We start from the raw sequence: 23,279 nt of genomic DNA, 5'->3' as shown, positions 1-23,279 counted from the left end.
GTGGTGGTATTTAGAAATCATATGCATTGACATCTAGACTAACAAATAGGACTTGTACATTTGATTGAACTGTGTTTTGGAGATGACTCTTGCATTGTCTAGAGGAAGTCACACTTATAAGTTCTCCTCAAGCGAAGAATATCGTGGATCCACCTAATAGGAGGAACTATGAACATGATAGCGTGCAATTGAAGACTCCAATATACTTTTGTAATGATGTTAGCTTCGTTCGGAGAGTTCTTCACAAACGTTCATAATTATAACCAATTATAATTTATTTTTATATAATAAAAAACCAAGAGTCTTCTTTTGTTTTGCATATTAAGTTTACTCTTTGTAATTGTGATTACTCTAATTTATATTTTGAGAATAATATAATTAAATAAATTATTATTTAGTTTTAAAGTAAAAAAATATTTTAAGTTAATGTTGTTTTAAAAAAACAAATTTATCTTCTTACGTTTAAAATTTTATTAATTAATGTACAATAAAGTATGTCTACTATAAATTTTTTCCATAGACAATATAATCCTATTTAAATTTCACAATATGGTCCATTTTTTTAATCTATAAGTATGTCTAATGTGTTTTTAATTTTTAATTTTTATTGATTCATAATTTTCGCCCTTGTTTCTAGTTCAACAATATAGTCTTTTTTTTTTTATATAATAAAAATACAATATAGTTTCAATTTTTAATACTTTCACTCTAAATTTAAGGTTTAAATCTAAGATTTAATGAACTAGCAAGTCATTATGTAATATGATAATACATATTAAAGAAGATAGGTTTACACGTGAATGGAAAATAAAATGAGTGTAAAAGAAGAATTCGACGTTCGACTATTTCTAGTTTTAATTTTCAAAGGAAAACAAATTAATTTAGTCTACAAAATTATTTTAATTTGAAATTAACATGGAAAAATGGTTTAATAACATGAAAAATAAGATACTTAAAATTAATCTTCTAGCACATGGTCAACTTATTATTCCACTTTACACATCAACAAAATGAGTCTCAAATTAAATTGTGAAAAAAATATTTAATATTTTTTCTCAAAAATAACAAGATGTATATGATATATGATACTCTAACAATTTAAAATCAGGGAGGGATAATATAATCACATTACGCCAAAAATGACATTTTATAGCGCATATTTTACTGCGCTTATTAAATACAAGCGCTGTTGTAGAATTTTTTAAAAATAACGGAGGATACAACAGCGCTTTTTTGACAAGCGCTGTAGAAAAAACGTTGTTGTATGCTTTTAAAAAATAAGTTAAGGAGGTCTTTTATAGCGCTCTTTCAAATAGCGTTGTAATAGACTTTTAAAAAATAAGTGAATGAGGTCTTTTACAAAGAGCGCTGTTATAGGCTTTTAAAAAATAAGTTAAGGAGGTCTTTTACAGCGCTCTTTTAAAGAGCGCTATAATAGGCTTTTAAAAAATAAGTTAAGGAGGCTTTTTACAGCGCTCTTTCAAATAGCGCTGTAATAGGCTTTTAAAAAATAAGTTAAGGAGGTCTTTTACAGCACTCTTTAAAAGAGTTGTAATAGGCTTTTAAAAAATAAGTTAAGGAGGCCTTTTACAGCGCTCTTTGAAATAGCGTTGTAATAGACTTTTAAAAAATAAGTTAAGGAGGCCTTTTACAGCGCTCTTTCAAAGAGCGCTGTAATAGGCTTTTAAAAAATAAGTTAAAGAGACCTTTTACAACGCTCTTTCAAAGAGCGCTGTAATAGGCTTTTAAAAAATAAGTTAATGAGGCATTTTACAACGCTCTTTCAAAAAGCGTTGTAATAGGCTATTAAAAATTAACTTATATTTTTTTAAAAATAATTACAATTTCTTAAAAAAATAACATTTTACTAACATAATAAACCATAACAAAATAAATAACTACAATAAAAAAAAGATAAAATTTTAATTTGAGTAAAATATTATCCCTAAACCCTAAACCGCTTCAGTTTCCTCTTCATTACATAAACTTCATACGCTTGTTTCCTCTTCATTCTACTTGTCATTGCAAACCATCTTTGTTTCTGCAAACCCTACTCTCCTACGAACCGTTCGTATTTCTACGTTGTTCTTCTTTATTCGTATTTCTACATCGTAACCCTATTGTTCTTTTGTTTTTCAGGTATTGTATTTATTAGTTTTTTGTTTCAATCAAATGCATGTTGAACTTATATTGCTATCAATGCACAAATATTTATTGACTTATATGTTTTATTTTATAGTGCCCTCGTCAAACTAACAACATCGACTGTGGGTACTATATATTGCGATTCATGAAGGAGATTGTTGATATGAATCAAACTATAATCCTAGAAACGGTACGGTATTTTCATTATTTTATTTTCATATATAAACTATGTATATATTTGATTCTAACTTATTTATGTTCAATTTTTATATCGCACAGTACTTTGACAATTCTAGTCCAACATACTCTGAAAGAGATCTAATTGAAATAAAGGAAGACTGGTGTTAGTATGTGATTGAAATGAAAATTATTTGATTTGCTGGGAAATGACATGCTGCAAGGGATAGTTATATGAATATATGGTAGTTCTGTTTTGTGTAGTTCTGATAGTTATATGAATATGAATAGGGCACATTTGAAAAGTTGTGAATATGTAGTTATATGAATATGTATATAGTTTCGTGTTGTTGTCAATATGTGAATATGTATATGAATATGTTGTGAACTGATTGTGTAAATATGTAAAGTTATAAAGTTAAATTATAAAGTTATATAGTTTTGTTGTTGTGTACTGATTGTGAAATAATTGTGTGAACTGATTCTGGATGAAAAAGATTTTGGAAAAAAAAATAAAAGACAGCGTTGTAATAGGTGCATAATAATGCATCTATTGAATGCACCATTTACAACGTTTTTTCCAAAAAGCGTTGTAAAACGAGTATAACAAGCGCATATATATCTACCTATTTTATAGCGCTTTTTTATTTTAAAAAGCGTTGTTATATCTTTTACAGCGCTTGATGCTACAACGCTTATTTTTTTAAAAAAAAAAATGCTGTAAATGGCTTTAAAAAAACACTATAACATAAATTTTTTCGCGTAGTGTTAATTTGAATTATGTATTTGCAAATAAATATGGTAACATAATATTGATTGTGGTTATAATAAGAATGGCAAATTTAATGAGGCCCAAATATTATCTGGTCATGAACATATCCTAGGCAACAAAATAATTCACCCTAAACACTAATTTGCACAATATTTTACTATATATACCTACAACATTTATACAAAATCACATACTCAAATTCCTTCATGCTACACAAAATCTCACGTACAATAGCTATTTTACTTCGTGGTTCCAAAACATTTTCCTTGAAATGTCATGGTTAAGGTTATGATAATACAGTTTGTAATAATATAGTTTGTGAGACATAAACAATGACAACCGATAAACTTCCATTCTCTTTGCAAATGGTTCTAATGGACAATGAGGTAATATTTTTATATTGATTTTTTTAAAGAAAATAATTTTAGATGTAATCTTATTTTTAAAAATGGTTACAATTATTAAATGTGTTTATAGAAAGAAAAATGTTTAGTGAACACACACACATCTATTATGTAGTGTACCATAAACAACCATATTTTTTTCTTTCAAGATTTCTGTTGGGGTGAGTTGCAAAGACAATTACATTTTCATGTGACTGATATTATTGATAAATTTTGATGAGAATGTGATTTACTTTGAACTCGCATAGGCATCGACCAAAAGAAACCATGAGTGATACGAAGAACCTCACGTTGTGTTTTCTTTATGTTCATGTATGATAGCTTTGCCATTTGCATGGATTGTCCCCATCAAAATTCCAAAATTTATTGAAAGACGAAGTAGAAATACAATGATGAATTAAATTAATTAACTCCTTTGGAAACTTATAATCCTAAAGAAATTGAGTAACAAAATTCCAATTCAGTCTGTCATAGCATTCTCCAAATCGATCTTTGTTGACATAAAAACTTTTTGGCTCTTCATTCTTTTCATTGCATGAACCAATTCCTCTAGAAGAAGGCGACCTCTTTCATCAAAATTTTATGTATTGGACAAGGTGACCCATTTCTCTTTATCTATTTGTCATTTGCATGGATTGTATGCCGCATATTATTGCTCACCAGGTTGATGCAACTTAATGGAAGTCGATGCGTGCGGGATCTAAGGTGTATCACCTTCTTTTTGAAGATGACCTTCTTTTGTTTGAAGAGGCCACTATAGAGCAAGTTTGCTACATCACACATTGCTTGGATCAATTATGTCATGCCTCAGGCCAAAATATCAATGTTGAAAAGACTCAAAAAAAATTCTCAATTTCGATATGAGATTATGCAACATACGAGGTTCAAAGAAGCTCCGAACTTGGGGCAAACATTACACATGGTAGGTGATCTAGAAATAGGTTTGGATATATTAATGAGCAGGTTTAAATGCGTATGAGTGGTTGGAAGCAACAACATTTGAGTTTGACAGAAAGAATTACTTTGAGTCAGTCTGTATTGAGTTCAATCCCTTATTTTTATATGCAGTATGCCAACATCTCTACAACTATTCGTAGTGAGTCGAAAAAATTGCAATGAGACTTTATTTGGGGAGACACTGAGACAACTCGTAAGGCTCACTTAATGAGTTGGGATGTTTGTTGTATGTTTAAAGAGAATGGTGGTCTAGGCATCAAACAAACTGGCTTAATGAATAATGCTTTTCTTTTTAAAATACTTTAAAATTTATTGACTAATTCTAATGACTTATATGGTGTTAGGTTCTCTTGAATAAGTATGACAGAAATCACAACTTGTTGGTGAATATGATTTAGAAGTCGAATGATTCTCCGTTATAGAGATCTCTAGTGAAGATTTATGACAAATTTCAGCAAAATATGACTTGGGGATGGAAGGAAGATCAATTTTTAACTTGATTGTTGGATCCCAACGAAGCAACCTATTTTCTTCAATTTGTTGCAAACTAATTTAAGCTTGGATAATACTTGACCATTAAAGATGTTGTAAACAAGAAACAAAAATGAAACTTTGATCTAATTCAAAATTGGTTCAGTGTCAATATGGTTAATCACATTATTATTAAGACAATACCTTTCTTCAACTCAAACTATTACTATTACTGATACCAATTGAAAAATCATCTGAAGATAAAAAAGCTTCCATCGATTATAATATATAAACTTAATTGATTGAAAATTAATATGTCAGAAGAGTTGATTGACATCGATTTGTATACTTATATAAAAGGTTAACAATGTCAAATCAATCAAAAATCAATGTAACAACTATATTAATAGACTCACAATAATAATATTGAAATATCAATTTTTATAAATTATTAATAGTATTAAATATGTATTAATGTGTATTAATATATCAATTTGACAATAGATTCCCTTAGGTTGACAATGATGATAAGTCATTTAAACAAGTAGATCAAATATTGAAATGTCAATTTTTTGTAAATTATTAATAATATTAAACATAATAAAATAAATAACTCTCTTTAAATGTCAATATCAAGTACCGTGCAAAGCACATACTCAACTATAATTATATGAACATAACAAGAGAATTAAAATAATAATAATAATAAAATATTGAAGTGCATTTAAGCCGAAACAAAATTATAACATCAATTACATGTAAAAACATATAAAAAAAATTATATAAAATTACATTAAAAAATTATATATTATACATTTAAATTTTTATTTAATAAATATATCGATACAAACTCCATTTTGAAATTTTGTTAGATATAAATTAATAAATATAAATACTGATAATATCATACATCATATCATATTAGAATATAATATAATTTTTTCTTCATTATATTCTAATTTTTCCTCACCAAAAGAACAAAAAATATACCTAACAAAAATATCAACAATCTTAATTCTTTTATATCAGTTTATTAGTATTTCTACTGATAAAAGAAAATAGCAATTGTGCAAAAGTTACAATCTCATCTAAAAAAACCAGCGCTTTATTTTATATTAACATTAACAATATGCTCATGCATCTGTGATCTAATGATATTAAGGGTTCTTATAACCTCACAAGAAGATGGTCCTCTTTCACATACTTGTTTAACCTCACAAGAAGATGATCCTCTTTCACATACTTGTTTCACGATTTATATTCATACAAAGTAATGCCAGAAAATAAAGCAAATAGTAATGATAGAAATATTCGGAGGCTATATCTTCAGAGCTGAGCAGAGTTATTGGCTATTGCTCCAGCATCATTAAGAAGTGGAACCAATTGACCTGCACGGTGTTTCTCCAAAACAGCTGCAACAAACATGAGATAAAAATGTTACACACAATACAAATAATGAAAAAACAACAACAGTACAATAACAATGGAAAAGAAGTGACAGGAGTTTGGCCTTACAGTCACAACCACCAATGTGCTTGCCTCCAATAAACACGTTAGGCACTGTTCTTTGCCCTGTCCACTCAGCTAAAGCTGCTTGAATTTCACCCCCATCACCTTCAAACAGGTAAATACAAATTCTGAAGAAAACCAAGTGTAATAATCCTCCAGGTAGAAGAGCACAAGATAATAGACCCCCGACTTTGGATTTAATGGGAAATAAAATGAGACACGTTTTTGCATATATTCTACATTAACAATCACAAAGCAGATAGTAGAAAAGTAGAAAGCATGATACTCCTACGAATACGATAATAAGAAAGCAAAGTAACAGTAAACTCAAAACAATTGTTACTAGCCATATGTTTTGTATAGAAAAGGCAAATTTTACACAACTTAAAAATCGTTGGAAACTCCAGCGACTACGCTTCTGGAAGTATATGTACTTCTCATTTTTACTGCTGAAACCAAAACAATAACTTGATTGGTACAATAAGTTGAGTTGATTGGTGCTGATTCAACAAAAATAAAGGAAAGCTGATATATATGCCTCAAACTTCCAACCTCCATTTATGTTCATTTTTCTTTATTTTTATCAAACTGAAGTGGATCAAGTCCCATGAACTTTTACTTATAAAGAGTGTTGTTAACCATTGTTAATAAATTTTAAGTATTGGTCCACCATGCACTACACTGCCCCTAAAGAGAGACATCAAAAGTAGTTCTCATTTTGGAGACACATATTTTTTTACAAATAAGTCACTAATTAATAAGACAAAAGGAGTAACATAATAGAACAAACATGAAATCCATTGAGACAACATACTCACTTTCTGTATCCAATTCAATGACCTTGTAGGACGCTCCTAGCTGTTTGAATAAATCCTTGACCCGCTTGCAGTAACCACAATAAGTCTTACTGCCACAACATAAATTACAAAATGGGGTTATCAATTTTAAAACAAAACAAACAAAAAAAGGAAGATGCTTTATCAAAATGAACAAAGAGGGTGCATGAAAATAAAAGACACCAATTTGTCTTGACCCAATGACGTAGAAAAGTAGCATCACTTTTTTAATCTCGAATTTGATCAAGTAAAAGATATTAGAGAAATTAGAAAGGATTGCAAAACCTGAAGACAAAGACAGGGGAAGAGGCAGCGAGGTTCTTAGCTTTATTCAACGCCATTTCTATCTCTTCTTGACTCTTCTGTGAACTACTAAGCATAGAACCCATTCCTTTTGTGTGTGCGTGTATATATATATATACTGTAGTAGAGAAGTAACAGAGAATTTTATGTGTTAATGAAGAGGTTTGGGTATTACTATTATTAATTGACAAGTGTTAGACGAAAAGAGAAGTGAGCCAAAGCAGAGTACAGGTGTGAATAGAATTAGGGTTCGGTTCAATTTGGGTTTTTGTGGTAATCGGTGATGAGATGAGATGAGATTGTATTATAGAATTTGATAACGATGACTTTATTAAGAACGCTAAGAAAAATTTCAAGAGGTGTAATTGTAGAATCATGTACGATGAAAATGATTTTGTGATAACATTTTGACCTAAAAAGCAGCTTAATATGTCCACCATCGACAATAATTCTTTTTCATTTTCATAAAAAAAAAAAAGAGAAAATACCGAATTAAATATTTAATTTGTTGTTTGCGTTTTTCTTTTTGTCATTAGATAAGCTCAATAATTTGACTATTACTTAAAGCTTATGATGTTTAATACCGTGATTTGGAGCATCGTCAACCTTTGAAATGTGTGCAAATACACAAACATACATACAAATTGTACATTATCTAAAACAAAGGAAACAAGGTTGCAAATAGGTATAATATATAAGGATGGCAAAAATCCACATATATATATATTTTTGTATTATGACTTGGATGCAAAAATAGCTTCCAAATCTTCATACAAGGTTTTTGGTTTTGACTTATAATCAGAAGAAGAGCTACTACTTCTCTTAGTCCCCCAAAAACTACTCCAATTAGTAGTGTTACTAGAAGAAGGATCAGTAATTTGAACTCCACTTCTTTCCTTATTGCTAAAGCTGGCTTTTGAAAGTTCCCTTAGTCTTGTCAACCATGGTATATCAGGTGTACCTGAGCTTCTACTACCTGAATGCATGCGTCTTACACCCACCAAACCATTGTCTCCTCCTTCTTCATTCACATTACCATTTTGTGGTAACTTGCTTTCCAAGTTTTTGATCCATTTTTTAGGGATGAAAAACAAAACAAACCCAATAGAAGCAACTTTCAAACCCCTTAACATTGACTTCTCCTTAGGGTCTAGCATCTTTGTTTGTACATATAAAGCATACCATTCATTTGTAATTTGAGAACAATACCCTACCAAAAACAGCACAAGCATGAAAATCCCAAATTTTGTCTCAGTTCTCACAGAAAAATCTTTCTTCAAAAGCAAGAAACAAGTGGCGAAAAATGCAAATTCGCATGTGAGTGAGATTATCTCAACTAATTGAACCTTTTTCTTAATAAAAGGCTTTTTTAGCACAATGAAGAATAGCTGAAAAGAGGTTATAGATAGCATAATAATCATTGGACTCTTGGAAGTCTGTGTTTGAACAAAAACACCTGCCAAAATTCCCAACGAAATACGCCTAATGGATTCGAGAAACACATAGTATATTCTGAGAATTCCGAAGAGTTTTTGGATGAAAGGCGCTTCTGCGTCTTCTGTTTCATCATCAGAGGCAATGATGTAGTCACTTTGACCTTGATGACTTCCGCCTGCTATTTGAGAAAGCATGTATTTTGGAGGACCTCTTAAATCTTCAAATAAAGGTCCAAACATAGTTAGGCAAATAGATTTAGGTTTTTCTTTCCATGTCCATTGGCCTCTTTTACCTGGTCCAAGAGTTACTCTTATAAGCTCTTGATACCAATGAAATGTCTCACCTTCTTGATGAACTTCCTTGTATTGAAGAAGTTTTCCAAATGTGATTCCAACTGAAAGGAACATGAACAAAGCTAGAAGCACAATTGACACCAAAATCAATAGTATAATGCCAACTGCCATTGCTGAAGGTGCTCCCCCTAATGGTAGTAGTAGAATAGTTAGATGAAATATTTATTTAAATAAAGGTATTATTGAAAAAAGTTCATAGATAATGTCTTGGTATTCTAAGTGACCAATAATTTGAAACATAAATATTTTAAACATGACACTTATAATGAGTCAGAGGGAGTAATATTGAATTAAATTACCTCTAATAAGGCCAGAAGAGGCCTTGCAGACACCAGGTAGTGCAAGAAATAAAAGGAATATCTCAAATCTTGGGAATATGAGTGCTCCATATGTTCTATGCCTTTCAGAATTTCTCTTCCTAAATTTGAGGATAATGAGTAGAAAAGCATGCAGAACCATCAAACCGCCACATATCACAGCTAGCCAAAATATGCTTCTATAAAAATATGTCCATCTGCAATAGAAACATATGAAATCTGATTGATAAATGAAGTATTATTATGTTAACAGAGAGTGCGTCTGATTCAATCCAGAAGGTAAGCTCTTCTTCGGATTGGTTTATGCAAGCTTATGGAAACAACTTATAACATGTGTATAAGTTGTTTTTCAGCTTATTTCCGTAAGCTCTCATGGATAGCTTATCAAAACAGTTTATATGATTCTATGAAAACTGTTTGACTTGTTTTTACCTATTGTTAAGTGCTTATGTTTTAAACTTTTAATCAAATTATTTATCCAAACAGAGTTTAAGACGGCAATTTTCATGTTACAGTTCAAAAGGTATCAAATAGGTCATAGAAAATTGGTGTTCTTGTGCATTTATCCTTATTATGTCCATTTTCATATCAGAATGGAAGACCTAATTTCACAAACATAATTATAATGTATTGACACATACATAACTTACCCACTTGAATGTTGAGAATCCAAAATATATTCAGCTTCCGGGTTCATAACTTCGCTCTGCAGGTATGCATTGTTGATTAAGGACATTGACTGTTTATAACAAATTAAATTTTTCTGAAGAATGGATACATAAACTAACTCCTGACCTCAAAATATTGACGATACTCTGAAGAAGTAAGTGGTGATCCATACACTGAAGCAGCATAATTCAAATTATTGCCTAAAAGCGTGCTTGGCATTGTTGCTGAAGTTTTGGTAAAGGAATTAGAGATACCAAAAGGACTAGAGCCTACCATTAACAGGCTCATAGGTCCAGATTCCCATGGCACAGAAAAATAAGGTATGGTCCATTGCAAATGTCTGGAAAATTCATAAAACTCAACTGGCAACTTAACTGATAACCACCTAGCTAGTGCAAACACTTGAATATGGCACAGAATTCTCTGCATGATTAACCAAAATTAGCATGTTCAATGTGGTATTTTCTCCATTATCACTACAAGAATATAAGGAATTTGGTAATTTGAATACAAACATTTTTGAATTGGCTTAAACTGATGAGATATATAGTAACTGATAAGCAGGAAAATGTTTCAGTAAGTTAGATATCTCACAAAAAGGTTCCTTGCTGGATCAACGATCAAGAAAGAAGACGATCTCGTGAATGTATCGACAGATTGAAGGCTTGCAGTTGAGATAGTTAGCAGGCCCGCAGCAAACGATGTCATCACAAAAGTGGCAGTTGCAAATGCAGAAATCACAGAAGAAATGAGAGGTGATGAGTCTGCATGATTCATGAAAAATCATAAATATTTCTACTTGAATAGAATTTTTTTTAAAAAAACTTGCATCTAAGAAATGAAAATGAAAATTTATTTATAATAATAGTATGCAAACAAAAAATGTCAGTACTAATAACAAAACAATCACTAAAAATGACAAATATAAAAAAAAATCTTACAGTGCCTCACTTGTAGAACATTGGAAGCTAGATTTTTGTTTCCAGCAACATCGTGAGTTACATTCTCCGGAACACTGACAAATACTTTATCATCATTTTCTTGTATCTCAATGATGTATATGCTCCATCTTAGTTTGTGAAAGCTGGACAAAAAATAAAAAAGTTGCAAGAGAAAAGGATCAATTATCAACTGGTATTTGGCTGTTTAATCCTCAATGAATTAATAGAAAGTGCACATGTGCTTATATATACTTGCCTTTTTAATATACCTCCTGAAACTGATATGCAAGAAGAATTGAACCCAAAAACAGGCTTCACAAATTTAATTAATATTTGGATATTGTGTTCTTTTGTCTTCATGCTATGTGTACTCAACATCACCATAGGTCTCTTAGAATCTGAATTCCATGAAAATATTAGCATGTAAATCCAAACAATGTTTACTTGGTGGATAACATCATTAACATGTACCGTAGATAAAATTAACCGGTGCAGTTGGAGAAACTTGAGTCCCTTGTCGGGTTATTATTGACTTTGAATCGAAGTGGATAGAGATTATAGCAGTAGAGGAGATATTAGCAAGCTGCAATAACAAACCAAAAAAATGTGTAAGGAGAAGAGATATACTTGCAACAAGCATAGTACAACACAACACAACACAACTAAAACATTTCACATTTATGAATATAACTAACCATGAATCCGAATCTACGATTTCCGAGATTTTCTGCACTAGTTTGAACAATTGAACCTTGGCTAATGCTGAGAGAATTCATAATTTGTCTAGAGGAATTTAGAACTGGAGCTGAGAAGTACAAATACACCTTTAGCTTGTTAAGGTTATTAGTTGCTTGTACTGTTCGAGTTTCACTGTTAATTTGAAGTAGCTTTTCAGGTACATGAGTTCTGATGTTGACATAAACCTTTCTTCTGTCTGTGGATCATGATCACCATAGAAGAAAACCAAGTTTTTGAACATCAAAACTGATATAGAAATTTGTTCTCAGTAAAGTAACCACCTTATTAAGGCTAATGCATTATAACATTATTATGTTTAATTATATATTGCATTAAAAATAAAGTATATGTGTTAAAGATAAGGCCAAACCCTTAAGGCTTCAGAAACCGTAATAATTCATATGGACATTTATATCCATATGAGATATCAGATCTTCACGAAATTAACATTTTGTTTGTTTGGATAAACAACTTAATTAAACACTTATAGCATAAGCATTTTTCATATAAGTGCTTATATACGAGCTATTTCTATAACAAAAGCTATAAGCTGTTTTTGTAAATTATCCTTGAGAGCTTATAGAAATAACTCAATAAGCTAAAAACAGGTCACAAACATCTCATAAGCTGTTTGAGTAAGCTCTTCCAAACAATCTCACAAGTGCTTATGTCAATAGATAAACTCAAATAAGTCAATTCAAGCAGTATTCACATATATCTAGTACTAATCTACTATTACTATGACATAAGAAAAGATCACACTCACCAATATGAACATAAACACTTGAATTTGGAGTTCTTGTAAAGCCGTTACCCGCTATGTCAGTGCAGAAGTTCTTATCCATTACAAGGATTGTTTGGCCATATTGAACGGTAGAGGATAAACTAACAAGAAGAGAATACATGAGGTTTGGCTTCAGGATAGTAAAGGAAGATGGTATAACTTGGCCAGCACCATAAACAAGAAGCTGCAAAGAAATAGAACAACAATAAGTTAACACAATACTTCAAAAAACAATTGTGGAAGGGGAAAGTTATTGTTAATTTAAGTAACAATAATGGTTATTTTACAACTGTCTTCGAGGGGAATTGAACATTGTCCCTTAAGGTTATAAAGTCATATTTTTATCACTGAGCTGACACTTCACGGATATGACATGACAAGACAATACTCACTTAACCTTATTTTGAGAAATCTAAGCAATTGTAGATGAACACCTATATACTTACATTGCAGGCATTCACAGATTTGCATCCAAAACCTTCACCTGTACAAGGTTCACTGAATGATATATTTACTGAAACATTTAAAGAACTTGTGAATGATGTTGAGGCTTTAACATATGCTGTTGGTGGAATTGTGTCTGAAAAAAAAATAGATACTGTTATTAGAATGGTATATAATGAAAAACAAATTTATATATGAATTTCAATACACTAAGTAACATATATAGTTTTCCTCATTCATTTGCATGATCTTGTAAACTTGTTTTTGAATGTGATGAAGATGCAAGGAAAAGATAGTTATGTACCGAAGACTAGCGGAGGTGCCTTTATTTATTCAACTTAAAATAGGGAAACTGATTTTGCCTGTTACACTTGCAGCATAAACTGTGAAAACCTGAAACATTATGCTTCTCATATTTTATGCTACAATATTTAGACAAAAGATTCTAGGGGCATTTGAATGTGCTTTTTGGCTTTTTTTTAAAGACATAAACACTTGTCTAAGTCTTTAGAAGAACATAAAAAATAACTTATTTTAAATTTATACTCTTTTTAGCTTATTTTTATTAAACTCTCCTACATAGCTTATTGAATGATTAATTAAATTGGTTATCCAAAATTCTCCCTAATCTTAACTTTTTCCTTCTAAAGATACATGACACGGTTTATCATAACGACACATAGGAGTGTATATGGATGTGGGTCGATCCGCCAACTCGATTACCCAACTCAACCCAATTTTTACCCGTACTCGGTCACTTTTGGATCCGACTCAACCCAACCTAACCCGATGAAACCCGCTTATATTTGGTTCGGGTAATGGGTTTAACAATTTGAACCCGTCGACCCGCCACAATAACTAGTTATATATATTTTTTAAAATTTTGTTTGGCAGTCCCAGGAGTCCAATAGTATTAATAACTGATTTTTACATGAATGCAAGGTGTTCATGCGTCTAGCATAAATACTAAATTTTTCTCCCAGTTTAGCATTTCATTTGATTTGTATCTAATTTTTGTTATAGTTTTACGTAATAAATGTATAAACGAAAAGCTTATGGTTATGCTTATAATGAATTTAGTTTAAATTTTTTACATTTGTTACATACAATTTTTTTTTAATTAAATACTATTCATTTTAGTTAAATACAATACATTTGAGTTAAATATTGTTGTTGAATTTATTTATATATTTGAAGATTGTTAGATTTTTTTTTTTTTTTTTTGAGAAGTTGATGATTTTTTTAAAAAATTGAATTATTTAATTGAAATTTTATAGTTTTTAAGCCATTCAAATATTAAATATATTTTCATTCAATATATTTTTCTGTAAAATAAAAAACAAGTTATTATTTATGTATAACCCGTCAACCCAACCCAACCCGTTTTTGATCGGGTTGGTTTGGTTCGAGTTAAATGAAAAAAATACGGATTTAAAACTTAACCCAATCCAAAGATAATTGATTGGATTAGGTATCGAGTTTTGTCAAAACCGGCTCAACTCAACTCACGTACACCCCTAAACACATATTGAATTAAAAGAGGCCAAATTCAATAAGTGATAAGCAACTGATAACAAACATAAGGAATGAAGAATAGTTTCTTAACCAACAGTCCAATTATAGCTAGCACAGCCAAGTCCTTGATGATGCTCATTGGTGCAAACTTCAAAACTATGATATCCATCCAGCAAGCCTGAGTATGTAACTCTCTTTTTTGTACAAACTGATTTGATCCCATCATCAAGCTTCACACATAGTGTGCATAAAATGTTCATAATAATCAGAATAACTTTTAGAGTTGGGATACTTTGACACAAAAAACAACACCAAAAATCGACAACGATATAATTTACTGATGCAGCTTAAAGACGTGATTAATTACTTTCAATTTATTACTAATGAATATAACAAATATTCAAACTCACTAATCATCTAATGAATGCTATTAACCACAATTTAAACGTAATTAATTATAATTTTTCAAGTGTTCAATTACACAGATTTAACTACTTGAAAATCTAATCACATTCAAATTCATGGTTTAACTGTTCACTATATGCTTAATGAGTTTCAACACTGTTATATTTATTAATCATCCATTAATCACGTATTTGAATTTCCCTAACCAACTGACTTGTGACAACTCAAAATATCATTTTTCTCAACTTTTAACACCCCTGTTCCATCCAATAAAAACACAATACACTTAAGCAAATTCACTAGTAAATTGCCATATAAGCATACACAATTAGTGACATACAAACCTTACAACTGAGGCTACGATTTGAAGAACGGTCACTACCAGAATTAAGAACTTCAAAAGCAAATGTTGCTGAATTCAAGTGAGAGAATGCATGAGGTGCTTTCAAGAATTTCACAGTTACATTTGAACCACCAGATTTGGTAATGGAACAAAGTGTTGACAAGACACAAGAGAGTAGTATACACAAACGTAATACTCTAAGCAAAAGATCCATTTATCTTTGAACACACTACTAGTGTTTTTATTGTGAAGTAGTTGGATTTTTGCATTCAAGAGAGGTCATAGAGACAGATTTTTGAGAAATTAATTGTGTTAAGATAAAGTAGTGCCTTAAATGATAGGTTTCAGTGTGTTCACTATTTCACAATTTAGTGGTTATGATTATATAATTGCATTGTGGATAAGTTAGTGAACTTTGAGTGCAGTAGTGTCCTCTATTTTGCTACAAAGTACTAAGTCACTAAAAATAATTTAAAAAATAAAAGTAATTAAATGTAATTACATGTCTAAACACCTTTTATTGACATAAGTGAAGCACGTGCCTACAACCAAATAAATAATTGAAGTTGAAGGAAATAACATCATCATAAATGTAACTTAAAACATTTGTTTGAACTTCAACATAAAAAGAAAGAAAGAAGGTGTTAGTCTAATTGAGTGATGGTCCCACTAAATGATATAAGAAGCAAATTTAGACAAAATGTGAGTGGAGACCAGAGACTTTTTATTCTCTGTCATTCACGTAATGCCAATATATGATTTGAGAGAGAGAGATAATATGTCTATAGAGCTCAACCTTAGAAACGTTATCTCTCATGTTACGTAGTATTCTGAATCTTATCATAGAATTCTACTCTCGATTAACAATTATTTGAAATTTTAATGATCGTGAGCACTTTTCAAAAAAATTATTAGATATATTAATGATTTAAATTTTGATAAACATTTTTATGGTTTAAATATGTTTTTGGTCTTCGTAAATATATTTTTTTTTTAATTTTGATCTTTTTAATTTTTTTTTATGTAATATCAAAATAAATTATTTTTGGTTCTTAATGTTAAATGGACGTTACAAAAACGTTAATGAACAAAGAGAAATAATTTTTGTTCTATGTAAATATAATAGTTTTCAGTTTTAATTTTTGAAAAAAATATTTTTTTGAATTTCATCCTTGCAATATTCAAAACATTTATTTTTTGTCCTTAACATCTACGATGAAATGCAATAATTTGTAGTTATTTTAAATTAGTATAATTGTAGTTAATATTATATTAATTTTAATTTTAATTATAATATTATATTATATATTTATTGTTATACATCTGTTTTTTTATTAACTACATTTTTAAAGTTACTAGAATTAATATATGTGTGTTGAATATATTTGAAAGTAAGTTATCTATAAAACTTAAATCAACTGACAAATAACAATATTATTAGATTGGATATCATGTTTCGAGTTAAAATCTTGAACCTCGATGTTATAAACATATAATTTAATATTATAATTAAAATAAAATTAATATAATATTAACTACAATTATACTAATTTAAAATAATGATTAAAATAAATCTATCACCTAATATATATTTTATTTATTTTAAGTTATAATGAACAAAACCTAAAGCACAAAATGAGATTTTAATTAAAATTATAAAGATAAATTAACAGAAAAAATAATTAACTATAACTTTTTGAAGTATCTTATAAAAATAACTATATAAATTATTGCATTTCATCAGAGACGTTAAGGACAAAAAGTAAAATTTTTAAATATTGTAAGGATGAAATTCAAAAAAAAAAAATTTCAGGGACTAAAACTGAAAACTTTTATATTTACAGGGACCAAAAAATGTTTCCCTTTGTCAATTAACATTTTTGTAACGTCCATTTAACGTTAAGAACCAAATTTTTTTTTTTTGATATTACAGAAATGTAAACCAATAAAAAATTACGAGGAACAAAATCAAAAGAAATTATATTTACAAGGACCAAAAATATATGTAAACCTACTTTTATATATTTTGACCTTTTAGGTTAATTCTGTATAAATAAATTTCAATTTTTATCTCATAAACAATTTTATTCTCTCTTAAAACAAAATATATTTAATTGTCTTTTAAATTAAAAAATTTGAATGATTTTTTGTAAGCATATGATATCATAAAAAGTTCTCCACAAAAATTTATAATTTTTTAATTTGAGATGAATTAAATATGAAAGTTTCAAATGTTAAAAATTCGAGATAAAAGTAATAAAAATATAGACCTAGAAATCGAATTTTGAACCCATTTGTAGACGACATTTTTATAATGTTGTAAACATGTATGCATAAATTTATTCAAAAATATATATTTATATGACATCAAAGACGAAAATTTTGTATGTGATAATTTTGTAAGAACTAAAAATTATATTTTATGTTCAGAGGGATTAAAATTAAAATGTTAAATTTTATAGGAATTAGAAATATATTTAAATCTATTTTATACTTTGTTCAAATGATTTAAATTTAAATTCTGGCCCATCTAAACTTAAAAGTTTGGATCAGCCATGATGTTGGCTATTAATTTCTCAGTAGTTTTTATTTCTTGTATCTCTTCTTCTTTGGGTTTCTTCTCTAATTTTATTTGTATTTTGTGTAAGTGAGATGTTTAACCAACTCCAAAAACACAGCATTTTCCCGGAAGCTAGCTTGCAATAATGTATTTAACTTCATGTGAATAAAAATAGGGGGTAAATGAACAATCACATACATTTGTGTAAGGTGGTTTATAAAGTAAATTGAGCAAACCACTCCCAGCCAAATAAAATTGGGGTCATTACGCATGTTGTATTGAAAAAGGAGTGGAAGCCAGATTGTTAGAAGAACTCAGTGCTATAAAGAGGAATCATACATGGGGAGCTAGTTCCATTACCATCAGCCAAACACCCAGTTGATCTCAAGTGGGTATTTAAGCTCAAATTGAAATTTTGATGGCATAGTGGCAAAACACAAGGAAAGACGTGTGGCAAAAAGTTTTCTACAAAGAGAATGAGTTGATTTTCATGAGGTATATGCTCCCGTAGCAAGAATAGAGACTATAAGGCTTGTCATAGAAATTGTAAGTGCTAGAAGCTGACCTTTATGTAATTGGATGTAAAATCAACTTTCTTGAATGTTTCTTTAGAAGTTGGCCTTTAATGTTACTCTATTCAACCAAGTTGCAGGGCCTCTAAAGTATATTTTTGTAATAGTAGACCAGATATTACCTTTAGAGTTGACTTGGTGAGTAGGTTTACGAGTGATCCTAAGATACCTCATATGATTGCAACTAAGAGAATCGTGAAATATCTAAAGGAAATTCAAAGTTTTGGCTTGCTATTCCCAAAAGCAAGAGGAAGAGGAGCTTATGAACTTGAAACATACTCAGATTCTGATTGGAGTGGGGATCAGGTAAAGATGAAGAGTACATCATGCTACTAGTTTTTATTCTTGAATGCTCATATATCATAGTATTCGAAGAAACAAAGTATAGTGGCACTCTCATCTTGTGAAGCTGAATATGTGGCACATCACAAGCAGGTTGGTTGAACTCATTACTTTAAAAGCTAGAGTTTGATTTCAAGATACCAGTTGAAAATTGACCACACTTCATTCATTAGTTTGGCAAAGAATCTTGTTTAACAAAGCAAGAGTAAAAACATCCAGACAAAATATTATTTTTTTTAAGAGATCGAGTCTCAAAAGAAAAACTTGAAGTTGTGCAATGCAGCATTGAAAGGGTGGCTTCTAAGGTGAAGATGCAATAAAGTCCATCATCGTTGTAACACATTTTTTGACCTTTTGATCAAATAAGTCTATATCATCTCAAATAAGTCTATATAACCATATTAGAAAATGCGGACATTTTCTTTGGAGGTTGTTTATATATGTGTTGGGAATTATGTCGCTATTTTATTCTTCCAAACAACTTTGAAAACAGAGAGGTTCTCAGAATTGTTTCAGAGATTCTAAAATTGTATTCAAGTTTTTTTTTCCTTCATAAATGAATACATATTATAAATAATAGTGAAACAAGATTAAAGGATCATGTATCCAACTTGAACATAAATCGAAATAATTAATTAATGCAATTTCTAAATACTAATTTCAAAAATAAGCCTTACAAATTCATCATTAATCATAGATTAGAGAATAAGAAAGATTTATGGGTGTGATGAATCTTTAGTTAGGGTTTGATATTGAATTTAGTTAGTGTTATGTGATTGAAATTGATTTTGTTTAGGATTATGCAATTGAAATTGATTTTGGTGAGAACGAAACTGATTTTGTCAATATTTGATACTGGAACAAAAATGGTGATTCTTAAGGTCTCCATGCATACGCAAATTGAGTACTCATACGCAAACTGAGTCTGCGCAGGAACCTACGTGAATTGAGTCTACGTATGTGACCTGAGTCTGCGTACGTGAACTGAGTTTGCATAGGAACCTACGTAAATTGAGTCTACGACACAACATATTTGATTGTGTTTTAATTTTGATTATGATATGGTTATGCATAAATGGTGCGCACTATGTTTATTGATACATCAAGTCGAGTGATAATTAATGATATTGCTAATGATGAGGGTCGTCGCGCTAAACCGACTGCTTCTTCACGTGATCAGCGTCTTGAGGAAGAAATGCAACGGGAAAGTCGGACACAATGGAAACAACGACAATTACAACAGCAGCAACAAGCACAACAAGAGCAACATGCACAAGGTATACAATATGATATTGTGTCGATGCACATTTTGAATTATGCTCTTTTCAAATGGTGTTATTATCTCATTGTGTTGTAATACAATCATGCTATAAATAGTTTCTCAAACACTGCATATATCACTCACAATGTCTTGTAATATCATTTTCAAACTCCAATGTACAAACTCAATCCTTTGTGTTGTCGTGTTCCAAAAGTGTATAACTTTATTTGTTCATGCCTCAAAAAATATTTCGTTGTGAGGAATTAATCACTACTCGTGTACATAATCAGAAAAAATAGAACAATTACTACAAATTCCTTCAGAAATAGTCAACTTCATATAATATCGACCCTCATCATAACTGTAAACAAGACATTCTCATACCTCCATCACATGCATTTTCTTATTTTTTTGAAAACACAATCATTTTACGTTTGGCTTTGACATTCTTGCATACATGAAACAAGCATAATAAACTGACTATTTTTGGAAAAACATATTGAGTTACGTTCATCAAAGTAAAGTCTCTATCAATAACGACGATTTGAACTTCATCAGTTGTAATATGTTCTTTTAACATGTGTAATGCTCACACGAAGTTATCAACATGTTCAGACTGTAGATATGAAAATTTTATACAAAATGTCATTTCAGTAGAAGTAATATCAATAATCTCAAATAATGACATTCGGTACATACAAGTCTTGTATGTGCTATCCATAATCAATACTATGTGAAAATTATTTACAAGAGCGATAACATTGGGTGGATCCATAATATGTCCCTCAACTCGTTTGAAACATCTACTTTCCTATATTGATACACATATTTGTCGCATTCCATCAATGTCATTAGATGATGCATTTAAGTGGTGAACGATATCATTGACGTGCATTGTAAACCTGTTTGATTTTCCTTAAACTTTCAACATTATGATCCTTTAATATCATCAATATGTTTCTTGGTTTGATCATGTTCTTCGTCATATCACCAAATACATCGTTCTCTTCACGAGACAATCAACCTATGAAAGAATACTCGGTCAATTTTTTAGCCAACATGTGGTTATGGAGACCACATGCTACATGCAAATACCACCCTTCACCAACACTTAATGGTGTTCCTTTCAGTTTAAATAGACATTCACATTTTTTAGTCCATTTACTCCTCACAAGTTTAGAATTCTTCCAAGGTCTATATATGTTGCTTCTTTTACTGCTAAAAATTAATTTTGTCTTTGTTATTGGTCGTGCTAAAGCAGTTTCAGATCTATAAATGACAACGACAATTCCATTTTTCCTTTTAATATTTCTAGCTCATCTCAATAAATCATCTTGTGAATCAAACATCATACTGATGATAAACACAGCAGTCAAATTCACCATATTAGGTTCAATATCATCATTCATAGTTTCTTCAATTTCATGTCCAACACCATCATTTGTTGTGTCAAAATCAAGTTCCAAACTATCATACATTTCGTCAAAATTAGATTCCGAACCATCATGCATTTGTCAAAATTAGAGTCCAAACCATCATATATTTTGTTATTATTTTCTTCCTTTTGGTCCATTTATCTGTATCCAATAAGAACATATCAAAAATTAAAAAATATTGTTTATGTGATTTTAATTACCATATCATACGTGAATTGAATTCGCGCACACTACGTGAATTGAATTCATGCAATCGTACCTGAATTGAATTCACGTAGGTATTGCCTTCAGAATGAAAATCACATATACGTGATCTGAATTAGTGTATGTTTATCTGAACTAAATTCATGCAAACTACGTTCCATTGACGTAGGTATATGTGGAATGTATTCATGTAGTGTCTATAAATCTTTAAATTTCATTGCATACACAAACTTAAATTATGTATCCTTACATAAATTGTATTGACGTATTGTCTGTAATTTCTTAAATTGAATAATGTATGTGAAAATAGATCATGTAAGGATATGTGATTTTAAGTATGTGTAAAATTTATTATTTACAATGTGCGTGAATTGAGTTCACGTAAAATTCCTAGATTTTGAAGAAGAAAAAAAGTACGAACTCAAACGCGGATCAACAAACATAATTTGTTGGCGACTTTAACCATAATATGAAAAGAAGACTTATGAGGTGTAAGTTATTAGTGGATGGTTTGAATTATGAATGAGTATGAGTTATGATATATGAGTTATGAGGTTAATAATTGTGATGAAGAGAGAAATGGGGAATATAGGGTTTAAAAAATGAGGCAAATAAAGAGATGCATTTTGGGTATTTTGTTTTTATGAAATGTTTAAGGGGTGTAGGTGTTGGAATCAAATTGGTTTTATACTTATAGTCACTACGCGAAAAATGGTATTTTACAGCGTTTTTTTTAAGCCATTTACAGCACTTTTAAAAAAAAAACGATGTAGAATCCAGCGTTGTAAAATGATACAACAGCGCTCTTTAAAATAAAAAAGCGTTGTAAATCCCTTCTAAAAACGCGCTACTTGTTGTACTAGTTTTACAACGCTTTTTAAAAAAAGCGTTGTAATAGTTGTATTCCTTTATTTCAGATAGATCTCTTTCTGGGATTATATCAACAATCTCCTTCATGAATCGCAATATATAGGATCCGCAATCTATGTTGTTAGTTTGACGAGGGCACTATAAAATAAAACATATAAGTCAATAAATATTTGTGCATTGATTGTTAATGAAATTTTAAAGGCATATATTTCAAACCTTTATTGGAATCCATGTGATTTATTTGACTTTTGTTTCGACACTGTAACACCCATTTGAGTTCAGAAAACTTGTAAAACACTATCAAATAAATGTGATTATTAGTATTAACAAACACATTATATATACATATGTGTGTAAGAAATAAATGAATACAATACCTGAAGAGTGCGAAGAAATACGTAGGGTTCGTAGGGTTACGGTTTCGCTTAAGAAGGAACACCGAGAATGCGCAGAAATACGAACGGTTCGTAGGACATAGTAGGGTTCACAATGAAAAGAGTACGTAATAATATTC

At 30.1% G+C, this 23,279-nt stretch overlaps 2 protein-coding genes across 6 annotated transcripts; both read right to left on the bottom strand.

The window, feature by feature from the left end:
• Positions 1-6,015: 6,015 nt before the first annotated feature.
• Positions 6,016-7,979, bottom strand: LOC101493651 (glutaredoxin). The gene is made up of 4 exons (XM_004501857.4): positions 7,557-7,979; positions 7,254-7,342; positions 6,442-6,540; positions 6,016-6,338 (listed from the first exon to the last, which is right to left on the bottom strand). Exons 1-4 carry the CDS (start codon positions 7,658-7,660, stop codon positions 6,253-6,255), a joined length of 378 nt encoding a protein of 125 aa, XP_004501914.1. The 5' UTR covers positions 7,661-7,979; the 3' UTR covers positions 6,016-6,252.
• A 270-nt stretch (positions 7,980-8,249) lies between these two features.
• On the bottom strand, positions 8,250-16,101 carry LOC101492662 (uncharacterized). Of its 5 annotated transcripts, none has more exons than XM_004501853.4 (13): positions 15,522-16,101; positions 14,864-15,002; positions 13,260-13,393; positions 12,796-12,997; positions 11,987-12,225; positions 11,763-11,874; positions 11,548-11,689; positions 11,292-11,434; positions 10,945-11,114; positions 10,477-10,773; positions 10,332-10,387; positions 9,664-9,878; positions 8,250-9,492 (listed from the first exon to the last, which is right to left on the bottom strand). In XM_004501853.4, the coding sequence occupies exons 1-13, from the start codon at positions 15,732-15,734 to the stop codon at positions 8,309-8,311; spliced, it is 3,246 nt and encodes a 1,081-aa protein (XP_004501910.1). In that variant the 5' UTR covers positions 15,735-16,101; the 3' UTR covers positions 8,250-8,308. The 5 variants fall into 5 exon arrangements, with proteins under 5 accessions (XP_004501910.1, XP_073224457.1, XP_004501912.1 ...); XM_073368356.1 differs by lacking the exon at positions 15,522-16,101 and adding an exon at positions 13,562-13,650; XM_004501855.3 differs by lacking the exon at positions 14,864-15,002 and having other exon boundaries at positions 15,522-15,662.
• Positions 16,102-23,279: the final 7,178 nt, after the last annotated feature.

The sequence above is a fragment of the Cicer arietinum genome, chromosome 5 (genome assembly GCF_000331145.2).
Source record: "Cicer arietinum cultivar CDC Frontier isolate Library 1 chromosome 5, Cicar.CDCFrontier_v2.0, whole genome shotgun sequence".
Lineage (NCBI taxonomy): Eukaryota > Viridiplantae > Streptophyta > Magnoliopsida > Fabales > Fabaceae > Cicer > Cicer arietinum.
Note: the sequence above shows the minus strand (reverse complement) of the source record. Positions and strands in the feature narration are given on the sequence as shown.

Bases quoted from the DNA above. Each gene is read 5' to 3' on its own strand.
- LOC101493651 (XM_004501857.4), bottom strand. From the start codon at position 7,660: ATGGGTTCTATGCTTAGTAGTTCACAGAAGAGTCAAGAAGAGATAGAA. The intron at 7,343-7,556 runs GTTTTGCAATCC...ATGTTGTGGCAG, and splicing joins TCCCCTGTCTTTGTCTTCAG to TAAGACTTATTGTGGTTACT. The intron at 6,541-7,253 runs GTGAGTATGTTG...ACCTGTTTGAAG, and splicing joins CATTGAATTGGATACAGAAA to GTGATGGGGGTGAAATTCAA.
- LOC101492662 (XM_004501853.4), bottom strand. From the start codon at position 15,734: ATGGATCTTTTGCTTAGAGTATTACGTTTGTGTATACTACTCTCTTGT. The intron at 11,690-11,762 runs GTACATGTTAAT...CATGGAATTCAG, and splicing joins ACCGGTTAATTTTATCTACG to ATTCTAAGAGACCTATGGTG. The intron at 11,435-11,547 runs GCAAGTATATAT...TTTTTTGTCCAG, and splicing joins TCAGGAGGTATATTAAAAAG to CTTTCACAAACTAAGATGGA.